The sequence below is a fragment of the Trichosurus vulpecula genome, chromosome 6 (genome assembly GCF_011100635.1).
Source record: "Trichosurus vulpecula isolate mTriVul1 chromosome 6, mTriVul1.pri, whole genome shotgun sequence".
NCBI lineage: Eukaryota > Metazoa > Chordata > Mammalia > Diprotodontia > Phalangeridae > Trichosurus > Trichosurus vulpecula.
Genome location: NC_050578.1, coordinates 136,512,363 through 136,534,859, shown reverse-complemented (window position 1 = coordinate 136,534,859; position 22,497 = coordinate 136,512,363). Strand labels below are relative to the sequence as shown.

Genomic DNA, 22,497 nt, shown 5'->3' with positions numbered 1-22,497 from the left:
GCTCTTAGCACTTATTCAACCAAGTGCCCTTGAAGAGTTTGGCCTTTGTTTCCTTGATTAAATTAAGAGTCTTCGATGACCTCCTTGCCTCAGGTGAAAGCCTAGTTTACATGGGTTTGAGTGACATGTTTGTGACATCAGAGGCTTTTAGATCATGTGGGTTTAAGTCGCATTTTTGTGACAATTTTAGGTCACATGGGTGAGTCGCATGTGTGACTCACCTTTGACCCCGAACAAGATATATAAAATCAGAGGTTGGCTTTCTTTTTTCAGAGCTCTGAGCTGCAGCAGTAGTGACACGTTACTCTGAGTCAGTCTGAGCCAGCCATTGTCGAGCTCCCGGCTGAACTCAGATGTTGGTAACTATGAATTGTATTTGGTCTGTTTATAAATGTATGTTTGTAATTAGTTTGTATTTGCTCTGAAGTTCAGGGTGCTGGCTTTTTCCCCTGAACTAAGTGAATGATATTTGTATGCTGGATTAAAGTAAGATTGTTAACCCTTTAATGTTGCTTTCCTTAGTAAAGCAGATCAAAAGAACCTGGGCTTGCAGTGTTCTGTGAGCTGGTTGTTGTTGGTTTTACACCCCCCACAGCAGCTGCTAGCCAGATTGTTGAAACAGCAGGTCATTCTTGGCTGTAATCCCAACTCTTTTGCCTTCTGGAATATCATATTCCAACCCCTCTGTTCTTTGTAACATGGTAGCTGCTAAATCTTGTGTGATGCTGACTTGTGTGATGGCTCCATGGTATTTGAATGGTTTCTTTCTGGCTGCTTGAAATATTTTCTCTTTGACTTGGGAGCTCTGGAATTTGGCTATAAAATGCCTGAGAACTATCATTTTTGGATCTCTTTCATGTGGTGATTGGTGGATTAATTTCTATTTTACATCTAGATCTTAGATATCAGGGTGGCTTTCCTTTATAATTTCTTGAAATATGATGTGTAGATTCTTTTGTAGATCACTGCTTTCTGGTAGTTCAATAATTTTTAAATTACCTCTCATCTATTTTTCAGATCAGTTACTTTTCTGATGAGATATTTGATATTTTCTTCTATTTTTTTCATTCTTTTGACTTCATTTTATTGTTTTGTGATGTCTCATGGATTATTAGCTTCTATTTGTCCAATTCTAATTTTTAAGGTATTATTTTCTTCAGTGCACTTTTATAACTCTTTTACCATTTGAGTATTTCTCCTTTGCAAGGAGTTATTTTCATCAATGAAGTTTTTTGTACCTTTTCTTTCCATTTGTTCAATTGTTTTTTAAGGTGTTTTCTTTAGGTTTTTTGTGCCTGTTTTACAAATTGCTTTTCATAATCTTCCTTTGCCAATCAAAACTCTTTTACCTAATTTTTCCTCTACCACTAATTTGGAATGTTTTTTTTTAACCTCTTCCAAGAATTCTTGTTGGGTTTGTGTCCTATTCACATTTTTTCCTTTGAGGCTTTGCTTCTGGTTGTTTTGACTTTGTTATCTTCTTCTGAGCTTTTCTTAATCTTCCCTGTTACCACAGTAATTTTCGTAATGGCCACGTTCTTTTTGTTTGCTTATTTTTCCACTCTAGTTCTTGATTTTGAACTTTGTTAATGTTGGGTTCTGTTCTCTCCATGGGAAGGGAAGGGGCACTGTCCCAAGCCTCAGGCTTTTTTCACACTACTGTTTTCAGAGATAGTTCTGGAAGTTTAGAAGTTTTTTCATTGCTTCCAAGGTGGTGTGAGCTGCAGAGGCATGGTCACTGCTCTCCTGTTCCTTACCCAGAAAGGGCCCCTGATCCCTTGAGATTGCAAATGATACTGTTCTTCAAAGCCCCTGCCAACTTGGGACTGGAAGTGATACTGCTCTTCAGCATCCTTGTATCCCAGTATCCCTGATCCCTTGTTACCCAGTGATGCTGTTCCTCAGGGGCCCCTGCTCCTTCTTGATCCTTGAATTGTGACCCAGAAGTGGACATAGGCAGTGGAGTTGCCAAACAGTGTCCAGTCCTATGTTCTGTCTTAAAACAGGGGTCACTTGTAATCTCTTTCTGACCAGCTACCAAGTCCCCTTACTGGCCCTGGCTTGAGATGTCCCAAAGCTGCTTTTGTTTGTTGCTGCCCCTTCGTCCCACTTTGTGTTTCTCCCACATGGGCTCTGAGCCAGTTTTCACACCCACACCCACCTCCTGTATAACAGATCTCCCCTTCCAAACCTCCTAAAAGTTGTCTTGGGCATGAATAATGTCTCAGTCTGACCTTTTTATTGGTTCTGCCACTCCAGAATTCCATTTGAGCCATTATTTTAAAGTTGTTTGTAGGGGAATTTTGAGAGCTCAGTTCAGTGCTTTCTCCGCTCTGCTGTCTTGGCTTTCTCTCCACCTCAAAAATAAAACATCAAAAGGGAATTCCCCTGCATTTTTTGAAAAGGTAAGGGACCACTACTGGTATTGAATGCTGCATATTTCAGCCTTTTATGATGCGTTGATTAATTTTGCTAAATTTTAAAGAAAAAAATTAACAAGGGATGCTTTTCTGGGAGGAAGAAGGGCATACGTTTGAAAATGTAGGTGATGTAAAAATGAAATATACCAAAAAAATTAAAAGATAAAATGCATAGTTTGAACCAGATGATCTATAAAATCCATTCTAGTTCTAATAGTATGATCTTATGAGGCTATGGATCTTTAGGAAGATGATATTTAAAAAATTATAGATTAATTTCTTATCAATTTACATTGAGTAAATCCATTAATTATAAATCTCAAAGGAAATATCCTGCTAGTTTCATGGTGACTTCTGACAAATACTGTTCTGTATTGGTTGGTGTGCTATAAGGAGGCAAGGGGGAGGGAGTAAAGGACATGATAAAAAGGGTTCAGCAATTATCCAATGAGGAATAAAAAGACAAAAATACTATGTAGAAGAGAAATTATCATGGCTTGGCATCAATCATATATTCTGGATTTAAAGTGACCATACTTCTTTGTCCATCAGAAATCCATACGTATCTTATTTGAATCCCTGTAATTATGGAATAGCAGTACAGATGATCAGATAAAGCCTAGAATGAACAATAGAGCTCCTTTAAGAAATTATTAGAAAGGCAGGAACCCTATTTCAATTGCCTTTTTCAATATCGATTTCTTCGTCTCTAATCTTCCCATTCAAAAATCATGTAGTTATTCTGGAATTTAAAATGCATAGTTTAAACATACATTGTAGAGAACTTCATACTTCATTCTTAAGTTGGCCTAAAATGTGAAATGAAAACAGTACAATGTTCACTGCAAAGCAAATATATTTATTATGTACTTTCATATACATAAGGATTTTGCTTAATATAATACAAGGAATAAAATAAAAAATTTTACAATGTGAAATTCAATGTACATTATAGGCTATTTACAACCCAAAGCCAGGGATAAAAAAAAAAAAAACAATAGTTTGAAAACTAAATTTGCTGAAAAGTGTGAGTGGAGGACCTTAAACATAAACAAACAACATTTGCATAGCAGAAACAATATTGTGAAAAGTAATAGCTTGATCTTTTGAGTGAACAATAATACTTTCAGTAAGAACTTAGGAGAGAGAAGACTAAAGGCATCTTTACTGTCCTTTGCTACTATTTTTGTTTTGATATGTTTTCCTCCAAAACCTTTCTCGAGGTGCATACAGATGTTAAACGTTTTCTATACATCCTTTACAGGTTCCCAAAGAAGTGGGATGATGGAGAAGCAACTGCAGAGATAAGTCTTGAAAGATTCAAATTTCAAGAACATCAGAACACTCTGAAACAACTGTTTTTGTTTGTTTTGTTAGGCAGAATAAAGGCCCCAGTGACCATGCCATTCAGTCACACAAATATACACCCTTCACAGAGCAGTTAACGTCTCACTGCAGAAAGAGAATTTACACAAAACATCTGTAGGAAAATTCACTTTTGGAAAATCATACCTTCCAACAGGTCTTTTTTGGTTGTTTTTCGGTTACTGACTTTGTGAAGTTCCTACCAAGTTTCAAGTGTAAATGGTATGGATATGGAAACATTCAACTCTGAAAAACAAGCCTTCGTGAAATTAATCATATTCTTTGCCCTTTGGCCACAAGGTGCATTTTTTTGTAACAAATACAATAAAATTAAATAAATAGAATCCAAACAACTCAAGGTTAATAGAAAACTGGCAGCTTTCACGGTTCTCTTTCTAAAGAAAAATACACCTAATGAGTAGAGCTTAATCTAAAACATTGTAAATGTACTAAGCTTGAGGAGTCAAGTCTGTGCTAATACTAGAATGTGTCCATATTTACTTAAGGAACCATTAACACTCTTAAGGCTATTTTGCAAGAGTTTTATTTTATAAATGTCCCATAGGGACAAGAAATTCAGTACTTGAAACATTCACATTAGAGTTATCAATATTGCCATGTCACCTTAACAAATTTTAAAACTTATCCTGCATTTCTGATTATTTTAGATTTATAACTGATGTCATAAGTAATGAGCTGCACTGATTTAAAAGTGAATTTTAAAATAAGATTAAATGGAAAATAGTAACCAATTAAACCTTTCCATGGCCTTGAATATTCAACATATCACATGTACGTGTATGAAGATGACCCTGCTGATCTCCTGTAAGTAAAACGGACTTTGTTTTCATGGTAGTGGTGATGGATTTGTGCTAGCTCATCCATACTCTTACCTGTCTGGTCAGTGGCCAACAAACAGCACACATCTCGACAAATGGAAAGCCAAAGGTTGAAGTTTGTGGTCAAAAAAGTATTTCTTTGTGCAAGGCTAGGTAGCCCATACCAGGATCAAAATCATGCACCTGGCTTTAACCATGACCATGTTCTAACTAGTTAAGCTAAATGTCACCAAGAAAAAATATACACACACACATCAGTTAACTCGATAGGCTTAAGGTACTGCTACGCAATCAGCCAAAGTTGTAGGTTTTAAACTCACAGTGTCTGATTACCTTTCCTTTATTTCATGATCACACAGTGATCTTGGCAGCTGTCTCAGGAAAGTACAAAGAAATGGGAAAAGTTCATGGAAGTGTATCAAAACTACCAGCCAAAGAACTGCCACACAGCTCTAATGTTGGTCCGTCTGCAGTACCGTCTATGGAGGATGGCATACATCACATTCATCTCAACACAGCCTAGTAAATAGGGCCCTGGATCTGCAGTCAGGAAGATCTAGGTTCTAATTCTACTTCAGACACCAAACTAGCTGTGTGACCTAAAGCAAGTCACTTAACCTCTATGGGCCCCTGATTCCTCAGCTGGAATATGACAGGTTGAACTTAATGAATTGTAAGGTCCCTGCCAGCTCTAATTCTATGATCCTATGATTTCAAGAATATTCACTCAACCAATTAAAAGTCAATACAAAAAAATGTTTTTAGGAAGCTATGTGGTTGCATACTGAATTATAGGATAGAAATAGCTGAGATACATGACTTTAGAATTAACATTGTGGGGGGAAAATATTTAATTTGGAAAGAATAAATATGATAGTGGTCAATGAACTGTCTGTTCTACACGTGTAGTTTCCATTTTACAGACAGATGCCTTTCATACTCCACACAGACACCTGAAGCATGGATTTGGCCCTGAGAATTTTCATGCCTTAAGAAGAATGGTATACGTCATTGGGGGTGGAATGACCAGAGGAAGGTTAAAGTGCGACTCAATGAATGAAACGGCACCCTGATCTGCTTGCTTTCTTGTTTTCTGATGCCCTTAAACACAGATGAGAGGAACTGTCAGGGAAAATTCATACTTAATTATTTAAAACAGTTCCTTTGATTGCTTAAGGATAATTAAATAATTCCTTATCAGTGAAGTTTTTTTTTCTTTTTCTTTACCTACCCTGTGGCATTTTAAGTGTAATCTTGATTTTATCCAATGAGCAATAAAGTACAGAGAACATGAGGTGACTTATCAAATAATGTAAAATTTGCTTTTCTTGGAAAAAAAAATTAATGACAGGAGAAATAAACCATACACTACAACAATGCAAATGTTATTTGATATGTATGTCTAGTTTCTTTTGCCACAAAAAGAAAAATAAATACAAGGAACACTTGACTGTGGCACATGCACATATATCAAATCTTCTTGAACTATTAACTCAAAATTGTTTACTCAAATTTTTTTCAGCTTGTGTCAGGGAAATGCAGTCAATATGTATCTGCATTTAAGAAAAAAAGTGCTTATTCTGTGTAGTGAATACAAAGTACACAAAATAAAATTCTGAAGCACAGAAGATTACACTGAGAAGGCAGCCTTAAAATGTAGGCACGTTACAGTAATGAAGGTAACTGTACTGCAGAGATCACAGTCTTCATTTCTCCAGCCGTTCAACAGGCATTATATGCTTTTGTCCCAGGCAGCCGATGAACCATGCTAGTGACAAATGTCTCTGTTTCACAGAAATGGGAACTGGTGCAAACATCAAAAAAAAAAAGTATAGATAATTAATTTGGATATTTAAAAAGCACATTAACATTTACTATCATACAAAGATAATATTATGAAAGCAAAAACAGGGCTAAACAGGTAAAATTGCTGAATTGGCCAACTGATCTTTAGCAGAAACTTACATTAGATCCTCAGATCAGTCCATAAATATTCTGCATCTTGAAACACTGACTACATTTGCAAAGGAGGCTCTAAATAGTGGAAAGAATTTATCATTGGATTTCAACTCTGTTCAAAAGCCTTGTTAAACATCCCTTAACACTACACCTAAGTAGGAGAGAGGACTACCTTCTGCTGGAAGTTGTGAACACCCAATTAGAACAACCTTCCCCCAGCCCCACTGAGCAGCCTGAATTCCGATGACAGTATAAAAGGACTTCAGCACTCAAGACTGAGTAAAAAGTGAGATGGAATCGGGGTGCGGGAAAAAGGATAAAAGTGATGAGAACAAAATATCCTTGGTGAAAAGTAAATTTTTCAAGAACTACATACTAGACTTTATACAAAGAACACTTGTTCTTAATGTAAAACTATGTTGATAAACTCTTGCCCCCCTTCTCCCCAGTTACAATTAATAAACATTCATATGGGGGGAAACAGGTTTTTATTTGGTAGATTGGCTGACCTTAACCATACTTTTTAAGACACCTGCTGATCCCTGAATTTCTCCCCTTTGCCAATCCATAAATACATTTTCATATGCCCTCAGCCACTACACATTTTGCTCCTTTTCCTTCCACTCACAGAAATTTTTTAATGGCATTTAATTTTCTGTCATCTTTAAGTGAAACTATCTAAGTTAGCTTGGAAACTAAAGGCAATTTCCTTTCTAAGTCTTTTTTTGCATTCTCCCTTTTTCTTCTTCTCATCCCTGGATGCTCACAGATATGCAACAAAGAAAGTTTATATACATACATACATACATACTTGTGTGTATGTGTATATATGTATATATGTGTGTGTATATGTATACACATATATATACACACATATATATGTTTAATACATGGTCTGTTTTCCTACTATCTGAATGGAATTGTAGCCCCTATTTTTTTTAAATCTATAACATGGTTAGATTACATGATCTCTAATACCCCAATAAATTGTAGGAATAAAATTCAATTGAAGGAATACCTAAGCAGTATTAACTATATAACAGACTTAGTCTCTCTGAAGAACATGCTTGTCTTCTGGCGAGTTTCAATTTAGCTCAACAAACATTTCTTAGACAACACAGGCCTACATTATGTACTCCATTAAGCACTGGGGATCTATAAGACCCAAATGAAATAGCCAATGCCTTCAAACAATTTATATTCTATTGTTTGGGGGGAACTGTAGAAGGGAGATGCAACATACAGGAAAAGTCCCCATGGTCCCTTCCTCTGTGTGGTCAGTTCTTAGAACGTCCATTTCAAGGAGGGGCCTGGGCCCAGGCAATCTCTGCTCACTCTTCCACCAAGAGGACTTGAGTATGACTCTCGGATCTAACACTTATTCACTATTTGGCCTTATACAAATCACTTAAAGGCTCTCTGTATCTAAGTTTCCTCCAATCAATAGAGGGAACCCAGTGAGGTGACTGCTGCACAAGTCCAGGAGAGAGATGACGAGAGGCTGAAAGAAGATGGCTGTGATGTGAAAGATGAAATAGAAAGATGTGAGAAATATTGTAGAGACAGAACTGACAGCATTTTGTAATTGTTTGGATGTGGGGGGGTGGGGCACGGTAAGTAGAAGAACTGAGGATGAGTTTTATGCCGCAAACCTGGATGACTGAAAACTGTGATGTCCAAGACAGAAACAAGGAGCTCTGGGTGACTTGGGGGCAAAGATAATGAGTTAGGTTCACGACATGTTGAATTAGAGATTCTGACTAGGTATCTATGTGAAGATCTCCAACAGGCAGGTGCAGATAAAGGGGCCAAAGATCTGAAATAAGATGAGGGATGGAAGTGATTCAGGACTCGTCTGAAGAGGAACAACAGTCAAGCACACAGGAGTTACTGAGGTCAAAAGTGAAAGCTCAGGGAGAAACAGAGGCCCAGGACCAACTGTGACACACTGCCACATGGGAGGCAGAATACCAAAAAGGACCCTGCAAAGAAGATACTTTCACTAGCTCTTCTCTCATGAAATGTGTTGTAAAATGATCCTTCAACAATTTCAGGAAGGCAAAATGACTGACATTGTCAGCAATTCCATCAAAAATTCAGAATGAGTAGCCATGAGAACCCAGAAGATGATTTAGATCCAGAACTGGCAGGAGGCCAATGAAGAAAGAAAAGCAAACAGTTGTGTTCTATAATGATCTACTTTCATTATCAGCGACAACAAATCTTCACATTTGGATGCTGATATGACTGAGGTTTCAACGCACCTCTTGTAGGACCAGGAGCCAAAAGGAATGTCACAGGCTAACCCCCCTCACCATTTGGGCTCAGGAAACTCAAGGGCCTCGTCGAGGTCATACAGACAGTATTTGCTGTCGTGCCAAAGAAACTGAAATAGTATTTAGAAGATCCAGTGGCTGGACTATAATGCATACTCATGGGGGAAAATACATTCTGAAGGCATTATAATCTTGAGAGAGTTGAAGAAATGTTTATCAAAATATCACAGGGAGGAAAGAATAACAAAAGGACTAACCATACAATTAACAACTATCTGTTGTGTGCCAGACACTGTGCTAGACCCTAGGGATACAAAGAATGAAACCATCCTTACTATATCCTAAAAAGGTAATAATATTTATTTACAATAAGTAAATCTATAAGTATACATAGATATAAAAAGATCAATACAAATAAATACAAACCAATTAAACACAAGGTAGTTTAAAAGGTAGGGGCCTAGCAGCTAGAGGGACCAGGAAAAGCACCATATACAAGGCAGTATTGAGCTGCATAGTCTTTGAGGCAGAAAGAAAAGAGCACATTTTAGGCACCAGTGTGGCCAGCAAAAAGCAGGAAGGTGAAAGATGGAGTGTCCTGTGAAAAACAGAGAAGGCCAACTCTGCCGGGCTTCTGGCGGAGGATGGGCCAGGTGGGAAAGGGCTATAAAAGCTCAACAGAAGAGTTTTTATTTGATCCTAGAGGCAATAGGGAAGCAATGATCAGCTGAGTAGGGGAGTGACACGGTCAAACTTGAACTTAATGAAAATCACTTTGGCAAAGTGTGGAAGATGGACTGGAGGCAGAGAGACCAATTGGGAGGCCGTGGCAAGAATCTGGAGAAGTGATGACCAGCTGAATGAATGTTAAGTAGAGAAAATGGGATGGATCTAAGACTTACTGTAGAGATATAAATGGTAAGATGTGACAACTGATTGAGCAAATAGAAGGAAGGGTCAAGAATAATGTCAATGTTACAATTCTGGAAGAATGGCAGCACCTTGAGCGGAAACGGAAGTTTGGTAGAGGTAAAGATTCACAGAGGAAGAGTTTGGTGTTAGGTATGCTGGGTATACTTAGTCTTTGAGACATCCAATGTGAAATTTCCAATAAGCAACTGGGGATAGGAGAATGAAGCTCGAGTGACTGATGGGGGCTGAATCTGTAGACCTGGGAAGTAGCTGCACAGCACTGAAGCAATGGAAGCTGATGGGGTCAACAAGAAAGAAAGAAGGCCTAGGACAGAGCCCTGTGGTACACGGACACAAAGTAGGTAGAACACAGAAGATGATCCTGCAAAGGAGCCTGAGAGGGAGGGTTCAGATAGGTGGAAGAACCAGAAGACAGCAATGTCATGAAAACCCAGAGAGATGAGCATATCTAGGACGCAAAGGCAGTCAACAGTGTCAAATACAAGCAAGAGGTCAAGGTTTAAGAAAAAAAAATCAGAATAGGGCAAAAGTCACAGATGGTATTAATACTCTCAAGAGGACATGAATAACAACCAACTCATCTGGCTACACACATATCAATGTAAGTGCTTATTGAATTGTTGCTAAGTTGTCGTCCAGTCGTGTCCGACTCTTCGTGACTCCATTTGGGATTTTCTTGGCAGAGATCCTGGAGTGGATTACCCTTTCCTTCTCCACCTCACTTTTACAGATGAAGAAACTGAGGCAAACATGGTGAAGTATTTTACCCAGGGTCACATTAAGTATCTGAAGCCAGATTCAAAATCGGGAAGGTGAGTCTTCCTGACTCCAGGCCCAGCATTTTATCTAATGGCTGATTAAAAGATGCAGAGAACAAAAGAGCCCTAAAAGTTCTTCTCCAAAAAAAGCCATTCTCTTAGGCATGCATGAGAATATACAGGATTTTTGGACAAATTAAACCACAGAGAAAACTTAAATGTCCTTTGGTTTTTAACCTTAAGTGAGGCAAAGAATCAGGGAGATTTATTTCGTCAAAGATATTTGCCACTGTCAGGGAGGATGTCTTAGATTTCAAAAAAAAAGCAATTATCTCTTAGGCAAGACACTGAGAAAAAAGATTCCTTTTAGATGGTGAAATCCTCCACATGCTCTTATTCTTACATTCATGCAATCATTTGGTAAACTTTTAGTTAACACCTATGTGCCAGGCACTGTGTTAAGCATTGGCGATACAAAAAAGGCAAAAGATAGTCCCTTCCCTCAAAGAGCTTACAATCTAATGGGAGAAACAACATACAACAAATATATACAAAGTAAGCTATGTACAGGATAAATAGGAAATAATTAAAATAGGGAAAGTACTGGAATTAAGAAGGGTAGAGGAAGGCTTCCTGTAGAATGTGAGATTTTAGTTGGGACTTAAAGGAAGACAGGAAGGTCAGCCATCAGAGTGGGGAAGTAAGAACACTTAAGGGATGGGGAACAGCCAGAGAGAATGACCAAAGCCGAGAGATGATATGTTCCACTCACAGAATAGCCAGATAAGATTTCATCAAGTCTCAAAACATTACAGGGCCTTCATAATAAATACCATAAGTTCATAAGATGCCTGATTCAAAAGGAATAGGCTAAATAATCTAGGCATGAAACACTACTTGGATGAAAAGTATATGCTGTCCAGACAGTGGTATGCTTGTTATGTTTAACGTACATGCATCTGGGGCAGGAATTACAGATGGACAATGATGCCCAGGAATGCATAGCTGGAAGAAAATGAGTAATACTGATTTAGTGCTTCTAATGATCCAAAACTATACTGTAATACACACACACACACACACGCACATACATGTGTGGACACATACAGACACATACATTTTTTAACATGTTGTGCATCTAGGAATACAAGTCTCCAATGAGTCACTGTTGTACCTGACCTAAAGAACAATGGAGAGATGCATGGTGAGCATATATAGACTGCAATATACTTTAAACAGAGACTCATATGCTATAAAGTGGTACAAGGAATAAAATGAAGCAGATGCACAGTAAGAAAAGGAAGTAGCCCAGTCACTAAGTGAGAGACTAAGAATAACAGATGAATGGTCTAAGTGCTATAATAGCATTTACTTCATCAAACAGAGCTAGATGAAGTCCTCCATTAGTCTGGGTATAGCCTCTACCAGGGATGCATAAGAGAACACGGAGAAGAATTGCAAGATGAGAAGGCGTCCCTAGGGATGATCAGATCTAGTTAATAGTTACCTGCCCAAAGCTCGCACTATTACTAACTGATTCTAAGTCCAACACTCCATCCAATACACCACACTGCCTTCTAACATCTCTTGAATTACTTTTCTTCTTTCTATTCCCAATGCTTTCACCATAGTACAGGGACTCATACATTACCCTGCAACAGCCTAAGTAGCCTGTTTCTAGTTTCTTTTCCCTCCAATTCACCCTTCAATTGTTTTGCAGTGGCCCTCCATATTAGAAATCTGATCATGTCAATTCTATGCACAAAATTCTTTGACTATTCCTTACTGCCAACCATCTATCACCTGACCCTGAAATTCAAGGTCCTGCTGCCTCATAACCTTTCTAGCCTTACAGTAGACACAGCTAGCTTACCATCCCTTATCTGTCTCCTGGTCCCTACTTCTATGCTTTTGTGGAAACCATCCCTTATCTACAGAGTACTATATATTTATGTATGTGTCAAAACCTAGAACACCAAACTGAGAAAATAAATATGAATATGCCATTTTTATTTAATCACTGGACTCACATCCTAGGAAAAACACAGAAAAATATCTATTCATCACAGATGTAGGAGATAAAATGGTACCCTAACAATATTACAGTGATACTGAATGTTTCTTTGTATTGTGGTTAAGGTATATTTACTTTCATAAGACCAGAGATTTGGAGATCAAGAAAGACATTAGGAATCATAGTCAAAGCCTCTAATTTTACAAATGGTGAAACTGAGACACTGAGAGACTAAGTGAATTGTCCAAGTAATGAATCAAGCAGACCTGGGATTTAAACATGAGTGTGTGAATTCTTGATCCCATGCTTTTTCCATGATTCTATTCAGCCTCTGCAAGATTAAGGATGATTCTTTCAAGATACCATTAACACCCTTTATTTTCAAGAGATGGAAAAAACTAAAAATGTGAAGGGGGGATGGGGGAGAAACATTGCAATTAATGTTTATGTGTAAAAACCAGTGCCTCAGAAACTAGAACAAATATTGTGGTCTTTAAAAAATTCTACTTTTTTGCATTAATAACTGCAACCCTGCAACCTACAAAAGATATGTAGATGAATCAAGACTTAAGAATAAAATTAATCTTCACCAACATAAAATAGTAATTAGATTAGAAAACTGGCTTAAAAATATTTTATGTTAATGCATTTCATAAAGACTTCTGTTTTTTAGAATATTCTTTTAGGAATTCAGTCACATAAATTATTTTACTTCTTAAATTCTGTTTTTCATAACCCCCGCAAAAGCCTTTTAAGACTAGAGGATTATGCTGAACCTAAAAAGCCAAAACATTTTTCTTTGAAACCTCCTTGAAGTACTGCTGTACATAAGACAACTAATAAATAGGTTACATAATACACAGTATCTTATCATATAGTTTTTAAAGTCTTAAAAACTATATAAAGCCTTTTAAAAAGTAAAATGTCCATCCTATAATATATACACATTTCCTTGAGGAATTTGATAAATATGCACCTCTCCAAATATAGAATACACTCAAAGTAATGAAAACTGTCATAGTATTTTTGTAGACATCTTTAAATTAAAAAACCCTGAAAATTATTATATTTTACTTATTATAATGTAAAGAATTTGTAATTTCATGTGTCGATATTCAACTCCTTTTATTAAGGCAGGCTGAAAGGTCTTCGTGACTAAGTAGATGAATTTCATTTGTCACCAAGGCCAAAAATTTCATGACTATAACTACAACTGTCATACCTGTGAGCCCTTCTGAACTTAGCTTAGTTGGTCCTTTGGACAACAGACACAGTTCATCACCAGGTTTGCATTCAAAAATTTTGTAGCTTTGCATACGTTTTCTGAGTTTATGCTAATGTTGGTATAACCTATGAGAACCCACAGTCACCTCTATGTCATAATGAGGCTTCATGGTAGGACATTAGTAGAGGAATTACTTATATTCAACACTGAAGCTAACAGAGCAGAGACTTATGATTAAATAGTATCGAAAAAGATTTAAAAGTCTCTGGGCAAATCACTTAACTTCCAGATACTCCAAGGATGTTCCAAAGATTCTATAAGATGAAGAACGGCTGAGGATTGATGTGCCTTGGGTGGATGGACTATCACATTGGGCACTTTCTATGCTGATAAAATCACAGAACCAAATCCATGGTGCCTTCCCAAAATGCTTAGGCTTATAAATATTTGAACACGCAGTAATGAATGCACCTGAATGCCAAAGTATACTTTTTCAGTCACTAAAAATAACTTTATCTGTTTCACAGCATACTTATAGATGGCCCCATTAAGCCAACTTATTCTAACAGCTATTTAACTATATTACAACTCAAACCAAAAATGTCAAAGTATAAACCCTGTTGTAACACATAATGTGGCCTCTCCACATCAGGATCAGAACAGGTCCCACTGAATGTTTTCAGAGACCTTTTTCATTTAGAATCATGTTGGTATTGATGAAAATTTACCTTTTATAAGGGTGTTTCCTTTTTGTAGTTGAAACTTGGATCAGAACCATCAATCTGAAGCTTCAGGGCTTGTTTAAGGCTTAACTCTGTCTCTGCAGAAGGATAGCCTTCTAGAACTTCCTGATGCCCTCTGTCCTGTATTGTTCGTGGGACTGAAACCCTACCAAGGAAAACCTGATTGTTTTGTAGGTGGTAATTTGGATTCGTCATTATTCCGTTTCTCTTCTTCTGTTCACCACTTTGTTGATGAATTAGGAACTGCTGTTGAGATCGTCCAACTTCCTGCTGAGCTGGAGGAACCATAATTTTACACTGGGATTCTGTTGGCATCTGCTTAAGTGGTGTACTAGTCCCAGATTTGGCAACAGGTATCCTTTTATCAAACTGAGTCATTTCATATTCTAAAACTTTTGGCTGTGAAGAATTGCTAAGTTTAGGTTTCCTCCCAGCAGAACTAGATTTGCTAGAATTTTCTGATTTCCCCCCCTTATTTGCTTTAGTTGATTTCAAACTGGGCTTTACTTGACTCCACTCAAACTCACTACTTGGTGAATTATGACTCTGTCCTAAGGATTGCGTTGTAGAAGATGGGGAAACAATTGACTGTCTACTTCGGCTTCGTGGTAATGAATGCTGCTGTATCTGCTCTGTAAAAGACATATTGTGGAAGCTATCAATGGGGACTGTCTGAGCAGTTGCTGTAGAGGAAGTAGTTCTTAAAGAAGAATTTTTGGAACTTTTAAGGGAATTATTTGACAGTGATGATTTCTGGCGATCAACTGTGGAATCTGGAGATTCTGAAGGAGAGCTGAATGCATGAGTGGGTCCGTTAGATAAGCTACGCAATGTAGGCTGCATATCTCCTCCACCAGTACTCCCAGAACTATTTGATTTTATTGTTAAAGATTGCATTTTTGAGGATACTGACTGCAGGGGCTTTTGCTCCATTGTGTGAACAGGAGATGGCGAGCAACCATTCAAACTAGATGCACCGTATTTTTCTAATAATTTAATTATCTGAGAATGTCCATTTTTGGCGGCCACCCGCATAGCAGTACGTCCAAATTGATCCGCATGGTTTGGGTCAGCACCGTGTTCTAGCAATATCTGCACAGCATCAATGTGTCCTTCTTGAGCAGCAATGCAGAGAGCAGTGGCACCTTGGTTACATGTGTGGTCAACTACAGCCCCATGTTCAATCAAAACCTGAACCACCTTTACATGGCCCTGCCAGGCTGCAGACTGCAGAGCAGAACGCTTTTCATTGTCTGCAGCATTAATATCGGCATGGTATGTCATCAGAAGCTGCACCATTTCCAAATGGCCCTGCCAGCAGGAAACATGCAGTGCCGTCCTCCCTTCTGCATCACTCGCTTCCACATTTGCACCATTTTCTAAAAAGTACTCCGCCATCGTCAGCTGGTTTTCAAGAGCCAGGATGTAAAGCGTGGGGCGGCCGTCAGCGTCTTTATAGTCAACATCAGCTCCATGGCTGAAAAGTAGTTCAACAATGTCCCTGTGACCCTCTAAAGCAGCAACCCGCAAGGAATTCCTTCCATCATATCCTCTTTGATCAATGTTAGATTTATTTTCCAATAATATCTGTACGCAATCATAATGTCCCTCTTGGGAAGCTAAAATGAAAGGTATACGGCCATCATTATCTATTTCATTTGTTCTGGCTCCTTGCTCAATGAGCGCTTCACAAATTAACCTGTGACCTTCAAAAGCTGCCATGTGCAATGGCGTCCATCCTGCGTCATCTCGGTGATTTTCATCTAACCCTCTGTCCAGCAGAGTTCGTACCACCTCAACGTTTCCTTGTGCTGAAGCTATGCTGAGAACTGTCCTACCTTCACTATCGATGCTATCAATAGCAGCACCCCAGAATAAAAGCGTGTTTACTACTGAAGCATGACCCATAGAAGCTGCTGCTAAAAGGGGCGTTCGACCATTGTTATCTGTATGATCCACATCTGCTCCCCCTTCTAGAAGCAAGTCAACAACATCTACATGTCCTTCATAGGCAGCTACCAACAAGGGAGTCATGCCATCTTTATCACAGTGATCCACTTCAGCACCACGATCAATTAAGAGACTAACTACTGATGCATGCCCTTTACTGGCAGGAACACAAAGTGCAGCCACAGACAGTGCAGTCCTCCCATCCACATCCTCATGATTCACTTCTGCCCCATGGTCCAGCAAGTGCTCCACAATCTCTCTGTGTCCCATGTATGCTGCAGCTATCAGAGCAGTACGCCCTTCGTTATCGGCTTTGTTAACTTCAGCACCATGCTGAAGTAAGTTCAGCACAATATCTTCATGCCCTCCCCAGGCTGCTGCTCTCAAGGCTGTTCGACTATCAGCATCTGCACAATCAACTTTGACTCCAGCATAAAGAAGAGCAGAGACGACCTCAGTGTGACCTCCCCAAGCAGCAGATCGTAATGCTGTCCAGCCATCGTGATCATTGTGATTAATATTAGCTCCACAGCCAATCAAACAGTTAACCACCTTGGTATGCCCCTGTCGAGCAGCTAGAGTCAGTGCTGTCTGTCCATGAGCATCTTCAATCTCCAAATCTGCTCCCCTGGAAATGAGTAAATTAACAACATCGAGATTACCACTATATGCAGCATTAGCCAACAAAGTTCTGCCATTTGAATCACACTGGTTTACAGAAGCTCCATTATCTAATAAGGTTCGAATAGAATCTTCCCTTTCTAAAGCTTGCCGGATGATACAAGACGTACGATCATCTTCACTGTGGACATGGGCACCTGCTTTAACCAGCAACTGCAGGACTTCTTGTTCTTTGGGGATTAAAGTAGACAAAGAATCTCTGACAGGTGTACCATTCCAAATCATCCAGAGAGCTAACTCAGAAGTCTCTAATTGTAAGTTTGAATTAATCAAATGTAATGCAAATTCTTGAGCTTCTAAAGGAGTTAAATCTTTTGCCTGACAGGTATAACTCATTGCAAGCATTCTGTGTCCCTCCGCCGCATTACATAAATATTTTTGTGTGCAATGTTTGACATCCAGTAGCCACTCTGCAAAACTATAATGAAACAATATTTTAGTATTTCCTAGTCCATCAACAAGAAGTTTTGAGAGTACATCTAGTTTGCGCTGGAAGTCTTCTATGGTCAATGACATGTTTTTGGTCCATACTGCATGATATAATTCTGTTATGGTTAGTGGTCGACATGCTGCAAGAATTACATTCAGAATAGGCTGAACTTTTGCAAACTGTTTCCTCACAAAAAGTCTCTGACAGAGCCAGAGGTATAGCCCATTGAGGGTTCCAGGGATATCACGGATTTCTCTTAGCATAATAAAATTTTCCACAACTCCATCTAGAACTCGTTCTAGATAAAGAAAACATCCGCTGCTTTTGATATGAAGCTGATTCAACATTTCTGCAGTTTCCTTTGTGAGATGCTGTCTCAAGGCTTCTTCTTGATCTAGACGATGCAGAATGTACTGTTGAACATCCTTGACAATGTAAGCCTTCCGAAGATCATCGAGACTTATTTTTCGAAAGCCTAGAGAAAAGAAAGAGAGATGTGTCAAAGAATACTTTCTCAAGCCTGAACAATCATCAAGGTATCAGAGAAGCATTGGCAAAGGGATATAAATCCTATACAAAAGCAAATTAACTGCTTTAATGAAGAAAAACAAGTTAGAAAGTTGTGAACTTCACTCAAGACAAAAGCTGAAAATGAAGAGCATTGATGTATAAGTACATCAACTTTAATTGCCTTTAAATTAACCATATTTAATTGGACAATCAAATCAAAATCCCTGTCTTTCAGAGAGCAAAATTAACCATGTAAAATTTAACTTACTCTAATTACATTAACATAATTCCCATATTTATTAATAAATCTAAACTGATAGAAGAGCATGCCCACTAATGAAAGCACAGCTCCATGAGAATTCTAAAATAAGTATGTCTTATTAAATTATGAATCAACAAACTTAAAATATATCATTTCCAATTCCTCTTTTTCTAAACAGTCTTAAAAAAAAACAATACTTTTTCCCCCCTAAGGTCAAAACAATGGTAAATAATAGACATGGCTAAATAAAACTATCAGATAGCATGTGCTATAAAGAAAAAAAAAAGCTGGCATTCTATACTTAAAATCAATAATGTTTTTCAGCATTCACTGTATGAAAGTGTTTTCATAGTGTTATGAACTGATTTTTCTTTTTAAGGTTTATTATCTTTTGGTTTTAGACCACAGTCAATTTTCCCTTAACTACTGCCCAATAAGGCTTCCTTGTAACAAAGAAATTTAAGTAAAAAATATTTAAGTAAAAATCCAAAAGTATTTACTCAAAAATCATTATGTCACAATACACAAAGCCAGTCTTGCATGCCTCAACTGACAGGACGGAGGTATGTTTATTCCATCATCAGTTAAGTAGGACTAGGAATGGTAACCAGAATTAATCAGCATTTAACTTCCTTGTAGTATCATTTTCCTTCACATTATAGTCATTGTGTATATGATTCTCCTGGTTCTTCTTACTTCATTCTCTATCTGTCCACACAAGTCTTCCCTCATTTCTCTGAATTAGTTTCTTAAAACATAATAGGAATATTTTCCTCCATCCATGTTGTTAGCTACTATATTCCCCAACTTTGTTTCAAATTTATAATTACCCACCAAACTTTTAAAAAATGAATGTTAAAGATAAACAGCTAAATAATTAAACAAATAAATAAAAAAGTTTATAGCTATCACAAAGTGCCATTAAAAATGTTTTGATCTCGACTGGACCCTAAATGCAGCCTGGCCACTGCTCCCTCTGGGGCTGCAGCCAGAGCAGAAGAGAAAGTTGTTACCCCCAAAGTCCCTGGCAAACGGTTCAATATCAGAAACTGACAGGATTTCATTAGTGTAGATGGAATGAAGGAAAAAGGCTTTTCACTAGCTGCTTTGCTGCAGCAGCACCTTAAGTAACATAAGACCTTTCTATCTGACTTGCAGCAGACACCTATATGTCTTGTCTCCTTCAGTGGAGAGTTAGTCAATACACACTTATTAATGGCCAACTATGGGCCAGGCACCAGGCTAAGGGCTGGAGGACAGAAAGAAAGGTGACAGACAGTCTTTGCTATTGATCTCATCCATGATCTAATGGGAGAGACAATGCACAAATAGTTATATACAAACACTGATATACGAGATAAACTGATCTGCTCCGCAGAGAGAAGGCCCTGGAAGGTAAGCTCCTCACTACAAGGACTTCAAAGCTTGTTCTCTCGGTTTAAGCCAGCACTTGGTCCCCAAAATTAGCTTTGCACATGCTAATCTGAATCAAGTATTCACCCATGGTACTTGGCACATAATAAAAGGCTTAATAAATGCTTCATTCATTAATTCACCTCAATAACAGAACTAACAGAGTAATAGAATCATCGCACTATGTGTGGTGTCTTTAAGTGGTATTATTGTCAAGCTTAATTAGACGACTTTACTTTTTCCTTGTCTGAAAATGTCATTAAAACACTTATTCTTTTGACATCACCTGACACAAACTATTACAGCTCCTCATTCATCCCACATGCTATTATTGTTAGGTTTGTTCTCTCTGTTTAAGCCAGCCCTTGGTCCCCAAAATTAGCTTCACATATGCTAATTTGAATTAAGTATTCACAGTACCATCCCTCATCTCCACCCAAGCTTCTAGTCTCATCACTACTTATTAGAACTTGAAGCATATGCTCCTTCTCCTCTTTGCTTGTTAATGCCCAAATGAGAATAGAATACAGCATCTTTCATGCCCCCAAATCCCATCAACTTTCAAAGTCAATTCCATTCTAGTACCACTAATGAAATGATAATATACTTCAGCTCCATTCTTCTTTCTCTATTAATTTCTGAAATTTCATCACCATTCTCAGGCTATTCACTTATTTTTTCCCTTTATTCTTTCTATACTGTTCATATGAAATAAGGCCTTCTGGGATGGGGGGGAAAAACCAGCTCAGTTCAGTTCTCTTCTGTCTCATTATCAGCACAGTCAGAAATGACAACCAGCCCTCCCTTTAACATTTTCTCCAGGGTCTTTATTTGATAAGCCTCATTCCCCCAAATCGAATTCATGAAGGACTCACTGGATATACTGATAGACACTCTCATTCCAAAATCATAAGGCCCTGATTTAATTCCAGGTCCCTACATACATTGTTTAGCTATCCTAGGAGCAATATATGTTAACTCTGGACTTATGACTCATTAACCACCCTGGACACTGGTTGCCCCCTGGGATGGGATAGAGGTTTCCTGAAATACCTACCTAAGCAAAACTTTGGGAATCCTACTATTAAGCATCTATTAAGCATTAAGTGCCAAGTCCTGGAGATAAAAAGAAAAATTGTAACAGTCCTTGCCCTCGGGAGGTTTATATTCTATTGGGAGATAATCTACACACAGTCAACACAAATATGACAGGACCCAGCCCACTCCAAGGCAGACTCCAAGGGTCACCTCTCTGACTCCTTGTTCCTACCTGGAGTTACTCTAGGAATACCCAACACACTTGGGATAGAGGTTGTGTTTACACCAAATATGGCCAGAGGAGGCCCCTTTCCGTGTATATTTAATAGGGACATAAGGGAGCATATACATCTTGGGTACAGAATAGCCTTTATTTTAGCCTACAGAAAAGTACTAAATGCAAAGGGAGTCACAGCAACCAATAAACAGAAATTACAAAATGTACACAAATGGATTAACAGTCCTGGACTAAAGTCATGGAAAAGGGGACTCGGAGGCTCAGACAACCCTTTGGATGTTCCTATGAGCTCCTCTTTTTGAGAGCCTCACCCTAACACTAGTCATATCCACTCTGGAGTTTGCCCTTCCCCCAAGCCCCCAAACTAAGCATATTTGGGGGACTGCTGGACAAGCCATGCCCTCTCCTACCAGACCTATACTGTTCAAGTAAGTAAGGGCTTTGTTCTCCAGGTGGATAAAATGAAGTAACAGTATGTGTTCTATCTACTTCTTTCTCCAAAGAGGTTGGTTAATTAGGAAAGCCCTTTTTCTCTCCATCTTGGGAAATCTTGAGACTGGTTGTTTCCCATAAGGAGGTAACGCTCAGGATATCTCAATTCTCTGGCTACAAGGCTAGATTCCAGGCTGACACTACATAGGGAATTAAAAGTCCCATCCCCCACCCCCTACGCCCACCCCTCCTCTCCACAGTAGGTTAGGATTTGGAACTACTCTCTCAGGCTACATGTAAGCACATGTCTATCTCTGCCATGTGTTTCTGCCACAAGTTGACATTCCTAGAGTAGGAGGGGGATGGAGGAGATGCCCTTCCAGAAAACCCTTACTGAAATCCAGAAGATGGTATACAAGGACAGGAAAAATATTAAGAGCTCATTTTCCTAGATCACTAAAAGGACAGCTTGAAGCCAATCTACCTGAGTTCAAATGTCTTTTTTAGAAGCATCTCCAAACAAAGAAGTATTCTGTATCCACTAAGGTGGAAAGGGGTCCCAAATGGAGGTGCTGCTCAGATGTCTTCAAAGGTCCTAAACTCATTAGGATGAGTAGGGAGCTCATGAAATTGGTCAGTTAAACATTAGCAATTGTTCATTAGGCACAGTTTTTAAGACAATCCAAATTAATGGTTTTTCATGAGAGCACAAACATTCCATAGCAGGTGGGCCTGAAGATTACATTCACCTCCAAACACATAATTAAACAAATTCGACAAGTAAAGTTTTACCAAGTTCCTATGGCTCACATCTGCTTTGCTGCTTGTAAGGGCCTGTCCCAACACAAAATAGTTATGAAAGTGCTTTCATGTTCTATCCCCAACCCCCAACCTAGGATGAGTGAGACATTCCTCCAACTACTTTATGTCATATGCCTTCCCTCCAATGCTCTTTCCATACCATTCCATATTCCCCCAGAGATGACAGATCACTTCTCCCTCTCCTCTCCA

At 38.5% G+C, this 22,497-nt stretch overlaps 1 protein-coding gene across 1 annotated transcript in view; it reads right to left on the bottom strand.

The window, feature by feature from the left end:
- Positions 1–3,276: 3,276 nt before the first annotated feature.
- Positions 3,277–22,497, bottom strand: part of ANKRD50 (ankyrin repeat domain 50) — a 66,068-nt gene continuing 46,847 nt past the window's right edge. The window contains exons 3-4 of the mRNA XM_036763136.1: positions 14,518–18,068; positions 3,277–6,428 (exon numbers count right to left, since the gene is read on the bottom strand). Coding sequence (XP_036619031.1) covers positions 14,521–18,068 — 3,548 coding nt within the window. The 3' untranslated portion in view covers positions 3,277–6,428; positions 14,518–14,520. The remainder of the gene's footprint in view (positions 6,429–14,517; positions 18,069–22,497) is intronic.